A 20,699-nucleotide genomic window follows, 5' to 3' on the forward strand; every position below is an offset into this window, starting at 1 on the left:
ACTCAACATGGCCAAAACAACAATTCATCATCTTCAGTGTCAACCAACTACATAAGACACACACACACACACACACACACCACACACACCACACACACCATACACATACAGCTCTTATCTTCTCTATTAATGGAAGTCACCGTGTATCAAATATTTCCAATGTCTTAAGCACTGTGTTAGGCACTATGGGGACAGAAAACTATACAAAGATGAATTAGTCCCTCTTGACTCCCTGTCAAAATGAATTAGTCACCTAATTCATTAGCTCACCATTCTCAAAACACCCTGTATTTAGCTCTATCATTAAACTTTCATACTACATTCTTATGTATCTCCCCCCCCCATTAGACTATAAACACCAATGAAGGCAAGTCATGTGTTTAGTTTCTGTGCTTTACCAGTGCCCAGGAAAAAGACTAATATCCTGGTAACAGTGAATAAACTTTTTCTGGCTGACTAAATGGATAACACTACATGGCCCTAAGGAGGTCATCATTAAGCTGGACCCCTAGTCTTGCAGTTATCCTCACCTCTTTCCTTTTCCTCATAACTAATCATCAGCAATTTTTCTTGATTCTATTTTAACAATATCTACTGCATCCATCCACTTTCTCTTACTCTCTACTCTCAAAAAAAAAAAATAGCACACACCACTATCTGGATTGTTTGGACCTCAGCAGTCATCTCTCCTGGTTTTCCCACATCCTCATTGGTTATCCCCACCACTTCCCTGTAATCCAGCTTGCATACTACCACTAGAAAAATTTTTCCAAACCACATGTTATTCCCTGCACTGACATCCCTCTTAATGAAGCTGTGACTCAAAGCCCCACTCCTCTTTGTTCACATTACTTTCAAGCCAAATCATCCTACCACCTTCTGCATGCTCTTTACCTTCCATGCTTTAACTTACTATCTCCCTCTAACCTTCCTTTATCAGTAAGAAGCTTCTTTCCATTCTTCAAGATCCAATTCAAGTCCACCTCTCTTTAGGTTTTTGTTAATTGAATTATTTCTTTACTGCTCCCAGAACATCTTATTTAGACTTACAGCTTTGTGTTACTTATTCTGTCTATCTTGTTATGGTTAATTGTGTACACACCTATCTTGACTACAAGACTGGCAGGTCCTTGGAAGCAGGGTCCATGAAAACATATTATTGTAGCACCCTCATCCCAGTGCCTGGGAGATGCTCAATAATCAAGCTGCACAGAATTTAGTGACCCGCCTTACAATATTCATTCATTTTACAAATATTTACTGAATAGAAATGAAACAGAAAACCATCTCTGCTTTCATAGCACTTGCATTCTAATGATAAGACACTGAATAAATTCTAATGATAACACATTGAATAAATAAATAAGTAAATGTATAATACGTTAGAGGGAGGAAAATGGTAAACAAAAAATATATAAAGCTGGGAACGGGGACAGGGGTGGTGAGGATAGGGTTCCATTTTCTACCAGGTGACCAAGGAAGTCCCTACCATGGAGCTAATAAGTAAGCAAAAATCTGAAGAAAGTAAAAGAATAAGTTGCGCTGATACCATCATGACAGTGTTCTAGGCACCGGGACAGTAAGTGAGGCAAGTACCTGTCTGGCATAAGCAACGAGGAGACCAGAGTGCTGTAGGCTATTGGGATGACCTTTGTTTTAGTATTTTTAAGATGGGGAACCATTATTTAAGTCACATTTTGAAAGAATTTAAATTAGATTTTACTAATTAAAAAGCTACTGCAGAAATACAAAGTAAGTTGCTACCTGAATCTCTGTCTCCTGGACTTCAGCTTCTTCTGGCCAAATAAATGCTTTTATATTCTTTGAAGAAATGAAAGAAAGAAAAAGAAGAAGAAATAAATAAATAAATAAATAAAGAAGGAAAGACAAAAGGAAGAAAGAAAAAGAAAGAAAGAAAGAGAAAGAAAGATGAAAGGAAGAAAGAAAAAGAAAGAAAGAAAGAAAGAAAGAAAGAAAGAAAGAAAGAAAGAAAAGAAAGAAAGAAAGAAAGAAAGAAAGAAAGAAAGATGAAAGGAAGAAAGAAAGAAAGAAAGAAAGAAAGAAAGAAAGAAAGAAAGAAAGAAAAAAGAGGCTAGGTGAGAGATTTTGTTGCACATACTTCCAGTCCCAGGCCTTCTCTGACTAGCAGTCTACCTGGTCCAACTGTTCAAGCTTAACCTAACAGTTGGGTAAAATGCTTCTAGGGGTTATTTAAGTGCTCATATCAGAGACAGAGCTTGCCATGTGAGTCTTTAACTGAGTTCCAAAGCAAAGAGTGTACAGGACAAACTTGAAGGAAAGGGCCCCAAAACCAGCACAAATAAACCATGGCAATCCACAAGGAAGTGGCCAGACAGTGCTACAAGTCATGTCAGTAAAGAACATTAAAATGAGGGCACGCTGTCTGTCCACTTCCCGTGTCCCAAGGAAAGGCAGCAAGTGCTATGCTTTTAGTGAATCTGGAAAGTTAGACATCCTAACAGATTGTACCAATTAAGAAATGTAGCATAGAGCTCCAAGATGGCAGCAGAGTAGGCGGACACACAGACGCCCAGCTCTCAACACCAAACTGGAATACAAATCAATTTAGGAAAAATCAGCATGAAAAACCAACACTGAACTGCAAGAACAGCTCTCAAAAACCAAGGAGCAAAGAGGAAGCCACAATAATCCTGGTAAGGAGTGCCTGAATCTCCTCTGCTTACAGGAACGGAAGGGGGGGGGGGTGAGGCTGAGAGCTCAGAGAGGATTTCACAGAGGAAAAAGAGCAGAAACTACTGCTCACAGCTGCTTACCTGGCGACCAGGGAGCAAGGTGGGTTGAAAAGACCAGCTTATCTCCCAAGTGAAAAGGACAGGGAGAGGGACAGACTGTGAGGGGCTAAGGTATGCAAGAAACGAAATAAAAAAGCTGACTCATTCGTGCTGGAGGCGGCCATAGCTGGGGGAGGGACTGAACCTTTAACAAAACAGAGCTGAAGTGCTTCCGGATCAGAGATCTCCGGACATCTATCCAGCTCCAATCAGTGCAACAAGACACAGCTGAAAACAAGAAGTGGGGAGGAGGGGCAGTAACTCAGGTCTCCATGGAGATCTGAGATACACCTCCCCCTACTGAAGCTGAGAAAAAACCCTGCCCCCAGTGAGATTAGTTGGTGGAAGAGACCTTCAGCATCTCAGGTTACACTCACAGCATTCCTGGTTACAGTTTCAAGGAAGCCCCCCTGCTGAGATCAGTTAACAAGACTATCACCTGTTAAGAAAACAAACAAATCAAGACTTCAAAGCTGCCCAAATCCGAAAGTGGATTACAAATAATAGCTGATACCAACCCAAGAAGACCTAGAAATAACACAACTGAAAACTGGAGGCAGACAACACCAAGCCTAGACTCAATCAACTTTACAAATAAAACACCATGATGAGAAGACAAAGGAGTGCAACCCAAATGAAACCACAAGAGACACCTTTGAGAGATGAGCTGAGTGATATGGCAATAATCAAACTTCCAGATGGGGAGTTCAAAATAATGATTGTAAGGATGCTAAGGGATCTTAGAACAACAATGGAAGGGCAGTTTGAAAACCTAAATAAAGAAATAGCAAGTATAAAAAAGAACCAGTCGGAGATGACAAATACAATATCAGAAATAAAGACCACAATGGAAGGAATTAAAAACAGGATAGATAGAGCTGAGGATTGAATCAGCGAGTTAGAGGACAACTGGAATGAAGGCATGAAAGCAGAGAAGAAAAGAGAAAAGAGACTCAAAAAGTCAGAGGAAACTCTTAGAGAGCTCTGTGACAACATGAAGAGAAATAACATCCGCATCATAGGGGTTCCTGAAGAAGAAGAAAAAGAACAAGGGATAGAGATGTTGTTCAATCATATCATAGCTGAAAATTTCCCTAAATTAATGCAAGAGAAACTCTCACAAGTCCAAGAAGCACAGAGGACTCCATTAAAGAGAAACCCAAAGAAACCTACACCAAGACACATCATAATTAAAATACCAAAGCTAAGCGATAAAGAGAAAATATTAAAAGCTGCAAGAGAAAAAAAAGTTATCACCTACAAAGGAGCCCCCATAAGGATGACATCCGACTTCTCAACAGAAACACTTGAGGCCAGAAGGGAATGGCAAAAAATATTCAAAGTAATGCAGAACAAGAACCTACAACCAAGACTACTTTATCCAGCAAGGCTATCGTTTAAAATCGAAGGAGAAATAAAAAGCTTCCCAGACAAAAAACAACTTAAGGAATTCATTACAACCAAACCAATGCTGCAGGAAATGTTAAGGGGCCTGTTGTAAACAGATCAAAGTGGGAAAAGAATATAGCAAAAAAAGGAATACACCTTTAAAGAAGAAAATGGCAATAAAGAACTACATATCAATAATAACCTTAAATATAAATGGATTAAATGATCCAATCAAAAGACATATAGGGTAGCTGCGTGGATAAGAAAACAGGACCCATACATATGTTGTCTACAAGAGACACACCTTAGAACAAAAGACACACATAGATTGAAGATAAAAGGATGGAAAAAAACATTTCATGCAAACGGAAATGAAAAAAAAGCTGGGGTAGCAATACTTATATCAGACAAATTGGACTTTAAAACAAAGGATATAGTAAGAGATAAAGAAGGCCACTACATAATGATAAAGGGAGCAATCCAACAGGAAGATATAACTATTATAAATATCTATGCACCTAATATAGGAACACCCAAATATATAAAGCAGACTTTGATGGAATTAAAGGGCGAGATCAACAGCAATACTATAATAGTAGGGGATTTCAATACCCCACTAACATCACTAGGTAGATCCTCAAGAAAGAAAATTAACAAAGAAACAGCAGACTTATTGGAAACACTAGATCAACTCGATTTAATAGATATCTTCAGAACCTTTCACCCTAAAGCAGCAGAATATACATTCTTTTCAAGTGCTCATGGTACATTCTCTAGGATAGACCACATGTTAGGGCACAAAAGTGCTCTCAACAAATTTAAGAAGACTGAAATCATAGCAAGCACTCTCTCCGATCACAACGGCATGAAACTAAAAATGAATCACAGCAGAAAAGCTCAAAAATTCTCAAACACATGGAAACTAAATAGCAGGGTGTTAAATAATGAATGGATTAAGAATGAGATCAAAGAAGAAATAAAAAAATTCCTAGAAACGAATGACAATGAGCATACAACAACTCAAAATTTATGGGACACAGCGAAAGCAGTGCTGAGAGGGAAGTTCATAGCACTACAGGCACACTTTCAGAAGCTAGAAAAAGCTCAAATAAACAACTTAACCCTGCATCTAAAAGAATTAGAAAAAGAACAGCAAGTAAAGCCCAAATGTAGTAGAAGGAAGGAAATAATAAAGATCAGAGCAGAAATAAATGACATAGAGGCTAAAGAAACAATACAGAGGATCAATGAAACTAGGAGCTGGTTCTTTGAAAAGGTAAACAAGATTGATGAACCTTTAAGTAGACTCACCAAGAAAAAGAGAGAGAGGACTCAAATAAATAAAATTAGAAATGAGAGACGAGAAATAACAACTGACACAACAGAAATACAAAATATTGTAAGAAAATACTATGAAGAACTGTATGCCAAAAAACTAGACAATTTAGATGAAATGGACAAATTCCTTGAAACATACAATCTTCCAAAAATCAATCTGGAAGAATCAGGAAACCTAAACAGACCGATTACAACAAATGAGATCGAAACAGTTATCAAAAAACTCCCAACAAAGAAAAGTCCGGGGCCCGGTGGCTTCACAACGGAATTCTACCAAATATTCAAAGAAGAACTAACTTCTATCCTTCTCAAACTATTTCAAAAAATTCAAGAGGAAGGAAGACTTCCAAGCTCCTTTTATGAGGCGAGCATAATTCTGATTCCAAAACTAGGCAAAGACAACACAGAGAAAGAAAATTATACGCCAATATCTCTGATGAATATAGATGCTAAAATCTTCAACAAAATATTAGCAAACCGGATCCAACAATATATGGAAAAAATCATACACCATGATCAAGTGGGATTTATTCTGGGGAGGCAAGGCTGGTACAATATTCGTAAATCAATCAATGTGATTCATCACATAAACAAAAAGAAGGAGAAAAACCATATGATAATTTCAATAGATTCAGAAAAAGCATTTGATAAAATCCAGCACCCATTCATGATCAAAACTCTCAGCAAAGTGGGAATACAGGGAACATACCTCAACATGATAAAAGCCATCTATGAGAAACCCACAGCCAACATCATACTCAATGGGCAAAAATTAAAAGCAATCCCCTTAAGATCAGGAACAAGGCAGGGGTGCCCCCTTTCACCACTCTTATTTAACATAGTCCTGGAAGTCCTAGCCACAGCAATCAGACAAGAAGAAGAAATAAAAGGCATTCAAGTTGGAAAAGAAGAAGTAAAACTATCATTATTTGCAGATGATATAATATTGTATATAGAAAACCCTAAAGTCTCAGTCAAAAAACTACTGGACCTGATAAATAAATTCAGCAAAGTGGCAGGATATAAAATCAATACTCAGAAATCAGAAGCATTTTTATACACCAACAATGAACAGTCAGAAAGAGAAATTAAGGAAACAATCCCCTTCACAACTACAACCAAAAAAATAAAGTACCTAGGAGTAAACTTAACCAAGGAGACTAAAGACTTGTACTCGGAAAATTACAAAACATTGATAAAAGAAATCAAGGAAGATACAAACAAGTGGAAGCATATACCGTGCTCATGGTTAGGAAGAATAAACATCATTAAAATGTCTATATTACCCAAAGCAATCTATAAATTCAATGCAATACCAATTAAAATACCAAAGACATACTTCAAAGATATAGAACACATATTCCAAAAATTTATATGGAACCAAAAGAGGACACGGATAGCCTCAGCAATCTTAAAAAAGAAGAATAGAGTGGGAGGTATAACACTTCCTGATATCAAGTTATACTACAAGGCCCTTGTACTCAAAACAGCCTGGTACTGGCATAAGAACAGGCATATAGATCAATGGAACAGAACAGAAAACCCAGAAATAAACCCACAGCTCTATGGACAACTGATATTTGACAAAGGAGGTAAGGAAATACAATGGAGTAAAGACAGCCTCTTTTACAAATGGTGTTGGGAAAATTGGACAGCTACCTGCAAAAAAATGAAACTAGATAACCAGCTTACACCACTCACAAAAATAAACTCAAAATGGATAAAAGACTTGAATGTAGGCCGTGAAACCATAAGCATCTTAGAAGAAAACATAGGCAGTAAGCTCTCAGACATCTCTTGGAGCAATATATTTGCTGATTTATCTCCACGGGGAAGTGAAATAAAACACAGGATAAACAAATGGGACTATATCAAACTAAAAAGCTTTTGCACAGCTAAAGACAACAAGAACAGAATAAAAAGACAAACTACACAATGGGGGAACATATTTGACAATACGTCTGATAAGGGGTTAATAACCAAAATTTATAAAGAACTTGTAAATCTCAACACCAGGAAGACAAACAACCCAATCCAAAAATGGGCAAAAGAGATGAATAGACACTTCTCCAAAGAGGACATACAGATGGCCAACAGGCATATGAAAAAATGCTCAACATCACTAATCATTAGAGAAATGCAATTTAAAACCACAATGAGATGTCACCTCACACCAGTCAGAATGGCGCTTATCAACAAAACAACACAGAATAAGTGCTGGCGAGGATGTGGAGAAAAGGGAACCCTCCTGCACTGCTTGCTGGTGGGAATGCAGACTGGTGCAGCCACTGTGGAAAACAGTTTGGAGTTTCCTCAAAAAACTGAAAATCGAACTGCCTTTTGACCCAGCTATCCCACTTTTAGGAATATACCCCAAGGACACCATAGAATGGCTCGAAAAGGAGAAATGCACCTGCATGTTTGTGGCAGCATTGTTCACAATAGCGAAGATCTGGAAACAGCCCAAGTGTCCGTCAGAGGACGAGTGGATTAAAAAGCTTTGGTACATATATACTATGGAATACTACTCAGCCATAAGAAATGATGACATCGGATCATTTACAATAACATGGATGGACCTTGACAACATTATACGGAGTGAAATAAGTAAATCAGAAAAAAAACTAAGAGGAATCCATACATAGAAGGGACATAAAAATGAGACTCAGAGACATGAACAAGAATGTGATGGCAACAGGGGCAGGGGGTTGGGGGAGGGGGGAGGGGGTGAAGAAGGAGAGAGGGGTTAGCGGAGGGGAGGGGCACAAAGAAAACCAGATAGAAGGTGACAGAAGACAATTTAACTTTGCGGGTGGGGTATACAGCACAATCAAATGTCAAAATAATCTAGAGATATTTTCTCTCAACATATGTACCCTGATTTATCAATGTCACTGCATTAAATTTAATAAAAAAATAAATAAATAAATAAAAGAAATGTAGCATAGAGGTAAAAGTCATCTGTGAAAATCATCTAAACTAAGAAAATTCAAGGCTAAGCCTGTGAAATTACTTCTGAGATCAAGAGAACCTCTCTATTCCCAGTAATAAAAAATACTAAAAAGTCTACATATACATATATAGTTAAATCTGCTGATAACATTTATTCTAATAAACGAGATGATCCTCTCCTTAAACCAACATACAACACAGAAAAGTGTGCTAACTAAATTTTATTTTAAATGCTTTAGGGAAAAGCGCCTAACATTAGTTATCTGGGGGAAGGAGCAAAAGAGAAAATATTTTATTATCTATATAGCATATTTCTGTAATGTTTCAATTTATTTATAGTGAGCCTATAGTTTTATTGTCTTAATTTTGAGGCATTAAAAAAGCAAGAAAGACATACACAAAAATTACACTGAGGAGCTAACCATTCAAAGGAACCCTTGGGTAAATATTTCTGAAAAGTGAAAAGATAATGTGAAAAACTGAACACTATTTTATCTGCATTGTGACACATTTCCTTATATAGGGTTTTTTGGTCATATAAGCAGGACATACTTTCTTAAATAATATTAAATAAGTAAGTTATCTAAGAAAGCTCTAGGCCTGACCTGTGGTGGCGCAGTGGGATAAAGCGTCGACCTGGAACACTGAGGTCGCCGGTTCGAAACCTTGGGCTTGCCTGGTCAAGGCACATATGGGAGTTGATGCTTCCTGCTCCTCCCCCTTCTCTCTCTCTCTGTCTCTCTCTCTCACTCCTCTCTCTCTAAAAAAATCAATAAATAAAAAAAGAAAGCTCTAGAAAAACTACTAAAGAACAATTAAATTTCACTCTCCAAATATTATTATGAGAAAGGGTAAGCAGTTAGCAATATAAAGTGAGTTAAAGGAGATCTTATCCAGAAACAAAGCAGCTAGATAGCTTCCTGCAGTCCTGTGATTTTTATTTCTCAAACACATCTCTGAGGCATTTATACTTGGATCTGCTTAAAGAGCTTAGGGCCATAAATAAATAAATAAATGGAAGTTAGCACATGGTCTCTCTTATTATTGTATTCTGCCATGGAGATTCTTAGAGTAGCAGGAAGGACTATGTACTATGTTACATTAGCTAGAATTAGTAGACAGAGGAGACATAGTTAAGGTGGAACAGTTGTCTAAGCTATGAATTCTTTTGCATTTTTAGTTTTGTGTTGCCTTGATGTAATATAAATACAACTTTATATCAAAATAGCTAACCACAGATTTTTTTCCAGTTCTGTTCTACTCTTACTAGTTCAGATTTTGTTAACAAATTAAAACTACAAGATTTTTAGTAGAATACCAAGAAAGTACAAGAGTCACATTCAAGAAGGCTTTTAAAAAATTCACTTACCACTGGATTTAATTTCTCGCACATAATTACTAGGGAACCAGCCTGTTCTCCCGTTTAATGTGCCTTCCCACCAGCCTCCTTCTTCAATTCTAGTGACGTAAATGATGTCCCCTTTACAAACTGACAGTTCATCTTCATTAGTCTGCTTAAAGTTGAATCTTGCCTTTACTATCAACTGGTGACTTCCGTTTTCCATCATCTCCTAGAGAAACAAAAGCCACACAGAAGAAGCACTCATCTGAAGGAGGGAGGGGCAGAAAGGCAAATTAAATGGGGTGACCCAGGATAAAACCCCAGGCCCATCTCTGTCTTGAGTTTTAACTTAGCCTAACAGGGATAGGACTCAGGGAAGATTAATAAACCCATTGATAGTGTATGCAAACCTTGATATTTTTGATACTATGTATTTGGAGAGAACTTTCATTTTCCTCTCACCCTACCAGTTATCTAAAGATACTTATTTAAATGATCCAGGAAACAAAGTAGATTGATAAACTATTCCATCCTGCCTCTACCTAGCACATAGACATATTTTAGGTAATGATATGACCAAGATTAGTTACTAACCTACTCTCATAAAATCTGCCTCCCACATCCCAATTGCTAAAAATATCTTAAATATGCTAAGACTTAGTCATATGTAAAGATCAAACATCCCATAGTTACCTAAGTCAGGAATTCTTAACTTGTTAAAAGCCCCTTTGAGAAACTGATGAGAAAAACAAAACACATATACCCCTAAGTTCATACACAGAAGATTTTGAACACAGTTTGAGAGGGTCCAGAGGGTGTGCAGCCAGTGTTCATCAGCTTCTCAAAGGAATCTGTGATCTCAAAAGTTTAAGTGCTTTGGAAGTAATTAAGGTGCTTTAGAAGTGATAGCTCATGATGTCTTAAAGTAAGCTGGTGGCTTTGACAAGAAATAATGTTTCAAAGAGCAGAAGATGGGATGTTCCCTCCCAAATGAAAAACTCCCATTAAGACCAAATGCAAAGATACTAACTGGGCTATCCCAATATAGGAGCTCATCATAGGCCTAATATAAATGCAAAGAGATAAAGTGACAATAAATATGACAATAGCAAATAATACTGATTGCCTAGTATGTGCCAGGCACTATTTAATTCTCCTAATAAACTGAGGAATAAAGGAAATAACAGCAAACTGCCATGAGGAAGTAGTCATAACATTCTTAGTTAAACAACTTACTCAATTTTAAGAAGAGACAGAATTTTGGGGCTTTAACTCTGATTTTCTGATTCTGCTCCACATGCCTTTCATTTGTTCCAGCAGGCCAGAGTGAATTGGTGCTAGGTTTAAAATTAGTTTCCCTACAGATATCCCAACAAACTGAATGGCTATCTTACCACATATGGAAATGCAACCAGGATATCAATCTAATTTCATGGATTTTAAAACAGTCAGGGGGAATTGGGGACTATACTTACCACTGCCTTTGACTGCCTTTGCAGTCCTGGAGTTGTGCTATAAATTGCTCCCTGTAGGTTTGTCTGAGAACTATTGGCAGCACTAAGAGAAGAGGAACGTTCGCATGGTCTTTCTGATAGCTGATCTGTGAAAAGAGGAAAAAGCATGGTAAACGGAACCACTCAAGTCAGGAAAACATCAACATAACATTATCTTTCAAGGGACATTATCAAAAGCAACCTGGTTATAATTCTAACTGTTATACTTATGAATGTGCCAAGTGTATTTTATCCCCCTTCCCCGTTTGTGGCCAATTTCTTTCTCTTAACCTTACTGGCCATTGCTCTCCAGTAGAATGAAAAACAGCGACACAACCACATTTTCTCTTAACCCATTTCCTTACAACTCTTCCCTCCTGAGCCAGTTGCAGTAGTATGCCCTGTTATCCCCAGCAGAACTATATTGGATACCAAACAGCTGTTTGTGGCTCTTATTACTTTGAAATATTTCAAATTTTTCTCTTTGTTTTCTAGCCCATAACTGAGTAGTTCTTTGCTTCCTCACACGTAGCAATATGTGTGACATATATAATGTAAAATCTCCCTTTTTTTTTGCCTGGTGGGGAGAGTGGAAGAACAAGAATGAGAGAGTATGTCTGGGAAAGATGCAATCTTAACACTAGAGTAATTTTTTAAAATCAAACTCAAGAGTTTCTCTTCCTTGAAACCTTGTGAAATTCGATCACACCAGTGCTGAGCTGGATGTTTTCCATATGCTGAAAGTATACTAAAGAGAGAAGCTGGCATCTTGACAAATTCAAATGTAGATTCTTTTCCTCTCCATTTATTTTTAAAAGATATAAACTGCAAAAGTCTAAAGCCCAAACATTCCTTAGGCGACCAGCTTAGTATCCAACTAGTTTCCTTGATGCTGTGCATATTAACTTTCACCTCCTTGTATTTTATAAATATCGGTGGTGAGGGAAGAGACTGTAAAACTTGCTAGGAGAGTTTGGCAAAGGAACGTATCATTTGTATGGCATAATGTTAGAATTATACGGTTCTTCCTGCCCAGAACTGTAGACTTGTCATGTGTGTTAAATATAGTTAACTTGAATTAGCTGTACTTTCTGCTCCATGCTTTGCAATAGCTCAAAAGCATTTTTTCTAAATAACAAAACAACAACTTTGGAGAAGTATTTTTACATTTATTGTTATTATATACAGCTCTTTTAACTTAAACTATAATTACTTGATAGCTTCCTAGATGTGCCATCCTGTCTGGGCACTTGATTATATTGTCTGTTCTTGTTCTCTAATTGTTTAATGTGGGTAAGTTGAGTCTCTCTAAGTAGATGGTAATTCTTTCAAAGGCAGGGACCATATCATAAACTTCCTTTGTAGCACCTGGAAGTGCTAGGCACACCTTGTTGACTCTCCAATGGCATGAGTAGAAATGTGTTTGGGCATAAGGTCTCTGGAATCAGTAGGATGTGGGTTCAAATCCCAGCTCTGTCATTTACTTTCTAGATGGCCAAGCGTGGGTCTGACTTTACTAATCTGTAATATGGGTCTAATAATAATATCTAACCCCTAGGGTTATTTCAAAGATTGAATGAGACCACAATAAGTCTCATAAGACAGCCTATATCCATGGTAAAGGCTCAAGGAAATTTAGCTATGATTATTACTGCTCAGTTGTAGGTAACATACTATGCCACAGAAGGAGTGAAGTTATATTCTAAGGCAATGGTAGGATTAAAATAATTTAACATGGGTTCTCTGCCCTATTGACCATTTTATGTTTTAAAAAAATGTATACTGAAAGGTAGTTTATTCTTTCATGCATTTAACACTTAAATAGAACAATCTTAAAAGAGATACACAAAACTAGATTATGTTATAATAAAGAATTTTAAAGTATTAATAAAAAATATTACTGACAAAAATGGTAAGACTGTTATTTAGAATATTTCCATATTGCTTCTTGATTGGCATCCTCACTTGCAATTTTTTTCACCTATGTACGGAATGAATATTACTATGGGCACTTAGAACACATTGTTGTGCAGATGAACATTAAAAAAGAGTAAGGGATACAAGTTTGTGATTTCCACATTGAGTGGCTGCCCAGCCATCCACCTTAGAGAGAACCCTGATGACAAGTGCCATTTTAACAACTGATTTGCAGAACTCAACAAAAAATTAGGTGTCAGTTCTACCGAACTTGTGTGAACTGGCTGAATTCCACCACTGCTCTAAGGCATCAATATTCAACCGGTGTGCTACAAGAATTTTTAAAACATGTACTACCTGACTACTCAGGGACATAGACCTCTTTTCCCTTAGACTGTTAAAAAAAAATGACAACAGCCAACACAATAATAGCTATCCTGTGTGAATGCCCTGTCTTGAACCATAAATATGTAGGTAATAGAACAGAGTTGCAGCTTAATGGTCACGTGGAATAATAAGGTTGCACCTAATTAGTTAATTCTTGGTACCAGAAATCCTTATATTCAAGAATAAGCACCTGAATTAGACACCTGAAATCTGTATATATTAACCAGTGTCACCCCAATTAATTTAATTATAGTAGATAGATAGGCAGGCACCTGCTTTTTTTAAAAGTCACTTTGGAGCAAAAAAAGAAGTAATTGCTATATTTTTAATAAATCAATAAAAATTATATCTATTTTTGTTGGATAGGCAAAAATATAATATATACTTTTGGGGTGTCACAAAATTTTAGTAATTAGTTCATATGTCATGAGATGAAAGGGTTTAATATCACTGCTCTTAAAGTAATCATCACTTTCTTTGCAATTACCATAATTTATATTTAATATCTTCAATGTGGTGGGTATTAACTCTGAAATAAAAGATATTCTTTTCACTCACTATGAATCTGAGGTTTCACTGCCAGTGCAAGGTTCCTGCAGGGTTCCTTTACATGAACAAAGACATGCAGAAAACGATGAGAAAAATGTCTAGGTGAAAAAAGGAAGTAATAACCATAGTCTGTAAACTTTGTGAAAAAGAAAAGTGGTCTTTTCCTTTTTATTCTCTATCTTGTTACACTCAGTTGCTTATTCAATAGCTCTGAATGAAATAGTTTCTTGGTTCTTATTATATTAAGGGCATTAGAATGATATCTGTGATATGTGTGTTTAAATACTAAACCATGAGAAATTAAAGCATTTGACACACATTGGAGTTTATTTGGGGGGAAGGAAGAACTTTGCACCAATCGAACAATCCTGGCCATAGTTGGCTCCTAGGGTACTCAGAAACATGTGGATCCAAATATGTCACCCAGAACTTATAAATCACAAACCCTGCTTACCTTCTGTTGCTTTGTTGACAGCTAAAAGAGTGCTCAGAACCTTGGAGAAATTGACCCCTGAATAAAGGTCATCAGGATCAAATACCTATGAGAAAGGAAATTGAAACTGCAAGGCACCACATAAGTACAACTTAACAAACCCCACTTTCAGAAGAACATTTCCTTTAGCTCTCAGAAGAAAAAAAATTGCAAAAGCAAGACACAAACCTCTGTATACCTTTTGGAGAAATGAAAGCAGCAGTTGAGCCGCATAAGGACATGTGGCAGGCCATCAGTGAGTCAGAGCAAAGCAGTAATGGGAAATGAGAGCCAAGAAGAGAACACAGGGCCCACCAGGAAACGCACAGTGCATATTCAGGCCCACTCTTCTGACCTAAACATATCAATACTCTCAGCCCAGTTACAGGAAACTTGTATGTATGGATTACAGTTAATGCCCATCACCTACAGAATGTCCTTAATTGTCTACAAAGAGGGATGTGCAGCTTGTTGACTCTTTCCAGCTATCTTCCTCACTGGCACCTGCTGGGTCCCAACACCTGTGCCCAACTCCACATTGCCCAAACTTTGCACCAGATCTGCCTTTTGCTCCCAACACTTGTTTTTTTGTTTCGGCTGCTTGACCTTGACCCCCTCAGCTCATCTTCATGAATTTGAAATTCTGCCTGCCTAAGCCTTATGGGTTCTTCCTGGCCTTAAATGGCTTTTCCTGTTATGACTTCTGGCCTCTCTGATCTACTCAATGAAAGCAACAAAATATTAAATAAATATACTATGTCAATATTTATAATTTTATTAACCAATGTCACCCTAAAATTTCAATAAAAATACTTTTACATAGTTAAAAATAAATAAAAGGATGAAAAATACAACATTTCACTTTACAAGTCTCTGATTGTAAAATTGTAATCTACAAACATTATTCTGATATGCCAATGTCCCTAGTGAAGATACCAATCAGTAGTTGTTTTAAATAAAATGTATTAATTTTTAAAAGTATTCAATGTATTAAAATGTGTCAAAACTTCTAATCTCACATATGTATATTTGAAACTATAAGTATTCTCAAGTAGAGACACAATCTATTAATCTGCCAGTGAATGATGTATATATGTATATTTATAAGTAACCAGATGCCTACTTTCTGGATGGAATGCACCTACTAAAAACATTTCATTCCAAGATATCTGAGTTTACATCTTTTTTTTTACGCCAAATGTGGTGATATGAATGAAATGTACTTTTTCATGTGGGACATGATTGGGCCTAACATTTTGAAGGATCTGTCTTTCCAGTAGGTACATCATTAGCTCCATTATTAATCTGCCTGTTTTCTTGGCACCCTGTCTAGACAAATTTTTATTTTCTTTGTGTACATATGCTGAAGACCTAAAATCCAACAGTAGAATAAAAATATATAGTATCCACATTTTTTCACAATAGGGGGTATCCATATAGATAAGATATGCAAATGTAAGCCTATGAAAGTCTGCCTACTCTGGAATTCACTGCTTTACTATTCATTTAATCAATAAATGTTTTGTATGCAAACTTAAAATGATTCAAGGACCCTTACGCATCTAAAAATGAGACATTCCCTAACCAGGTGGTGGCAGAGTGGATAGAGCTTCGACCTGTGATGGTGAGGACCTAGGTTCAAAACCTTGAGGTTGCCTGCTTGAGCACAGGCTCACCAGCTTGAATGTAGGCTTGCTTGCTTGAGCGTGGAATCATATACATGACCCCATGGTCGCTAGCTTGAGCAAGGTGTCACTAGCTCAGCTTGAGTCCCCTCATCAAGGTACATATGAGAAAGAAATCAATAAACAACTAAGGTGCTGCAATTAAGAGTTGATGCTTCTCATCTCTCTTTTTCTGTCTGTTCATCTCTCACTTGCTAAAAATAATAAATTAAAAATACATTTAAAGTAAAAATAAAAATGGGATACTGATATATTTTTAGTAAAGGGCTAGTGCTAATATTACCAGAGTTAAATGACATTGCAATCCAAATATGTTTCTGAATGCTACTATATATATTTTGTTTTCCAAGAATAAATTAGTAGGAATTCTATTTTAGTTTGCCAAAGCCTGGGTGAAGAAGATCCAATAAACTCTGGTAAGAGTATTTAGTCTACCAGGGAATTCCAAACTTATTGAGCGTCCCTTAACACTAATAAAGGGAAAGTGCTAACAATATGAATGCCAAAATACTAACAAAGTAAAAAAAAATCATTTGTTTTTCGCTCATAATTTCTCATAGGAGTGTGAATATTTGTGTGCGTGTGGATGCATGTGTTGGGTAGGCATGGTGGACATGAATGGAGTCTAAAATAATACACAGAAGTAATATTGGCAGAATAAGGCATGAGAGCAAAAGATGTGATGAAAACCTTCCTTCCATTTTTTATGTTGCTCCTTATCAACATTAATTAACTCCTTATATGTAGCAATACTGGCATTATTCACTTGTCGAATAGTTGACTAAATGTGAGAACAAATAAACTGATAGAAAAATAAAACATGCATCAACAACGGTCATTGTTTGAAGGAAGTTGCCTGACTACGCACAGTTTCCTTTTTAGAACATTAGAGTTTACCTACAGACGCTGTTCTTCTCACTGCAAACCTATTCTGTAGCAGTAGGAACTACACAGGAAGGAGTTGGAAGAGGTCTCTAGGGACTAGTAGGGAAGGCAACGCCTATGGGTTATGATTTCAAAGCAGTTGGAAGATAATATATAACCATGAACACTGTCCAGTGTACCACACTTTTCCAAACCTCAAACTGAATACTCTTGAAAATTCCACCCCAGACCTTTCTTCAATGAAGTTGAGATTGGTGCCCTACTAAAATGGGAATATTAGCTGGAGGGAGCACAACAATTTCAGCCTTTATCAGTCTTTATACCTTAGTAGAAATGAAGAGTTTAAGATCAAGTTTAGAGATGATGTGGAGAAAAGCTATGGTTACTGGTGTCCAGCTGGGAAAAAGCGAGTGCGAACCTTCTAACGTGGAGAAGAGTGTAGGGAGAACAAGAAAAAGTAGATTACAATACAGGCCATTTGCCTAGGACTAAGCCCACTCATTTATACATACAAAATGGAAAACTAATTCCTTTTCTTATGTTGCAAAGCACTCTGGAACTTATTAAAAGGCAATGCAAATTTACACATTTGTTGCTGTATGTGATGATGCTATCTTCTGGCACTCTGTGCAAGCCTCACTAGCCTGGTAGAATGGTATGAAACTAAGCTTTCTCTATACCTATTTTGGCCCAGAAGTTATCAAGTTAGTTCCAGTTGGATCTGTGAACATCAGATGAACAGCAAGATTTCCTCCCTCCATTTACCACAATTGTGATCCAAATAAGAAAGAACTACTTCTTAGACTACTGCTAAATGGTTCCAAGGTCCCACGCCTGCAATGGAATGAGCAAGGTTCAAGTATAACAGCAGCAACAACAAAAACATTTACTCTACTCTGGGTAAGCAACAGGAGAGACAGGGATTAAACTTCATTAAATATGTTCAATGCATTTCCATAGAAATCATCTAGGGTCTAATCCTATATCAGAAGCTCAAATCAGAAAAAGCATTTAATTTTTTAATGTTACCTTACATTTTTCCATTTTGGACATCTCCAATGACAGCAAAATCTAGTTTCTTTCCACTAAACACCTGGCGTTAGTTCTGATCTGTTGAGGTTCTGCCAGTATAAACTGCACAGAAGTTAATATTTTTATGGCTTTAAAAATAGGTCCTTTTGGAGCAGTTTTCACTTTCAACACATATGCTGTTTTATGATACTTTCTCTAAACTGACAAATACAAGAAAACACATGAGAAGAAAAACTCCCACAACACATTGTTCCATTCCTTCACTAATCTTATAGCTATAATTTTCTGATTTATTAAGCCCTTGTTATGTGCTATGTGCTGACACCATGCTTGGAGATAATGATGATGAAGAAGAAGATAGATAGATAGATCACCATCATTGCATTTGATTCTCCCAACAAGTTTGTAATGTGGATACAATTATTTTCCCCATTTTACAGATGAGTAAACTGAGACTTAGAGTAGTTAAGTCACAAAGCAAGAAAGTGATGGAATCAATAAATGCAGGGTAGAACAAAAGTAGGTTTACAATTGTTCTTATGGAAAATAAAACAATAATAGGAGGATGATGTCAGAGTAATGGCAGGGTAGGAAGCGATACCAATAAATCTCCCCCAAAACTCAACAAGATCTTCAACCAGAAACAGAAAAACCTATCCTTGGAGCCTCCAGATGTTTCACAATACACCTGAAGGTATGGTCGAGCGAAAAATTGGCTAAATATATAACCAAACCCCGAAGGAAATAGGGAGTAAGAAATGCTCCGCCTTCCTCACTAACCTAAACAGGGCGGCTTTCACTGGGAACTGAGAACATAGAAACTAAGGCAGGAAAAGAGGGTAAATAGATCCAGGCCGCGGCACAAACGGCCGAACCAGGCTGTGGCACGGAGATCCAAGTCAAGGAAAAACTGTTCCTGTGCCAACCCGGGAAATACAAGCTAACACTCGCGCCAAACTCAGACAAAGAGAGACAAGTGCAGCCATTTTCCCCGATCCTCTGGTCGGCGCACGCAGATAGTGGGCGAGAGATTCATTCCAAAGCCCCGGGAGTGGGCGCCTGTGTTATCCCACAGAGAGGCAGAGTCAGATGCCTTTGTGTGGGCCTAAAGCGGAATCTCAGGCCGCCCCAGCGCCTTGCAAAAGCCACGCACGGAGATGGAGCGAGAGCCAATTCCAACGCTGGAACTTTTCCGTGCGGGTAGGGGATTCACTCAGAGGTTGAGGCAGCCGGCCTGATATCCTGGTCTGCGTGCGCAGATAGTGAGCGAGAGATTCCTCCGAGTGCCTCGGCAGTGCGTGCCCATGTTATCCCACAAAGGAGCAGAGTCAGGGGCCTTTGTGTGGGCCAAAAGCAGAATCTCGGGCCGCCCCAGCACCTTGCAAAAGCCGCGCACGGGGACGGAGTGAGAGCCAATTCCAATGCTGGAACTTTTCCATGCGGGTGGGGGATTCACTCAGTGTGTGAGACTGCTGGCCTGATATCCTGGTCTGCAGATAGTGGGCGAGAGGTTCTTCCAAGAGCCCCAGGAGTGGGCGCCCACCCATGTTACCAGACAGAGTGGCAGAGCCAGAAGTCTTTGAGTGGGTGGAAGCCCCGCCTGATTATGCGAGCAGCTTTGACGGACTGAACCTTACCCAGAGCCCTGTGCTGAGTGGAAATAGAGTGGGGAGTTGCCAGCTCTTTGAGCCTCTTACTATCCAGGCAGAGGCAGCAGCAACCGCATAGCTGGATTATCAGGCTACTAATTGAGGAAGGAAAGACTAGGAGAAAGGCTCCAGGAACACGAACTCTCTCACTGTCTGAGCCTATAAATGCTACTGAGCCTCAACTGCCAACAAGACTAAAGCACAATACATGACATCGCCATAGAGACTTATCAACTGCAAATCTCTACCTGAGCATGCCAAAGGGGCAGAACCCAGGTAAAGAGTCACCGACCAGGAAGAGGGAGAGAGGGAGAGAAAAGAAAAAGCAAGAAGATAACCTCTCAAAATCAAGAATAATCCACAGACTTTATAACCTATCCCATTTTATTATATTTGTTCGTTTGTTTCTCTTATCTTCATTCTTGATATTTTTTTTCCTCCTCCAACTTGATCGATTAACTCTCTGCCAGTCTTACTCTCTCCTCTCCTTGAACTACACTACCCATAAGTGTTACATCTCCCATTATCTTTTCTTTCCTCTTCCTTTCTCTCTATGAAGGTTGCACTCCAAAACCCTTAACTCTCTCTCTCTCTCCTCTATTTTCTTCTTTTAGTGGTTTCCGCTTTTTTTTCTCTCTCTCTCTTTTTTTCTCCCTCTATACTAGTTTCTTCCTTTCTCCTTTATATCTCCTCTCATTCAAACCTCAATAATGAACCAATTATCTTATCTGGGACTCAAACTTATGTTTGTGGCATTTTGGTTTTTTTTTTACTTCACCTTTTTAACTCATTAGCT

The 20,699-nt window shown here is 37.9% G+C and overlaps 1 protein-coding gene across 4 annotated transcripts in view; it reads right to left on the reverse strand.

Annotated features, from left to right (window-relative positions):
- Nucleotides 1–20,699, reverse strand: part of ARHGEF6 (Rac/Cdc42 guanine nucleotide exchange factor 6) — a 190,143-nt gene that overhangs the window by 127,488 nt on the left and 41,956 nt on the right. For all 4 annotated transcript variants that reach the window (XM_066356648.1, XM_066356647.1, XM_066356650.1 and 1 more), the window contains 3 exons: nucleotides 14,635–14,719; nucleotides 11,310–11,434; nucleotides 9,862–10,063 (listed from right to left, as the gene is read on the reverse strand). In XM_066356648.1, coding sequence (XP_066212745.1) covers nucleotides 9,862–10,063; nucleotides 11,310–11,434; nucleotides 14,635–14,719 — 412 coding nt within the window. The remainder of the gene's footprint in view (nucleotides 1–9,861; nucleotides 10,064–11,309; nucleotides 11,435–14,634; nucleotides 14,720–20,699) is intronic.

Source organism: Saccopteryx leptura, chromosome X (genome assembly GCF_036850995.1).
Source record: "Saccopteryx leptura isolate mSacLep1 chromosome X, mSacLep1_pri_phased_curated, whole genome shotgun sequence".
NCBI classification, from domain to species: domain Eukaryota; kingdom Metazoa; phylum Chordata; class Mammalia; order Chiroptera; family Emballonuridae; genus Saccopteryx; species Saccopteryx leptura.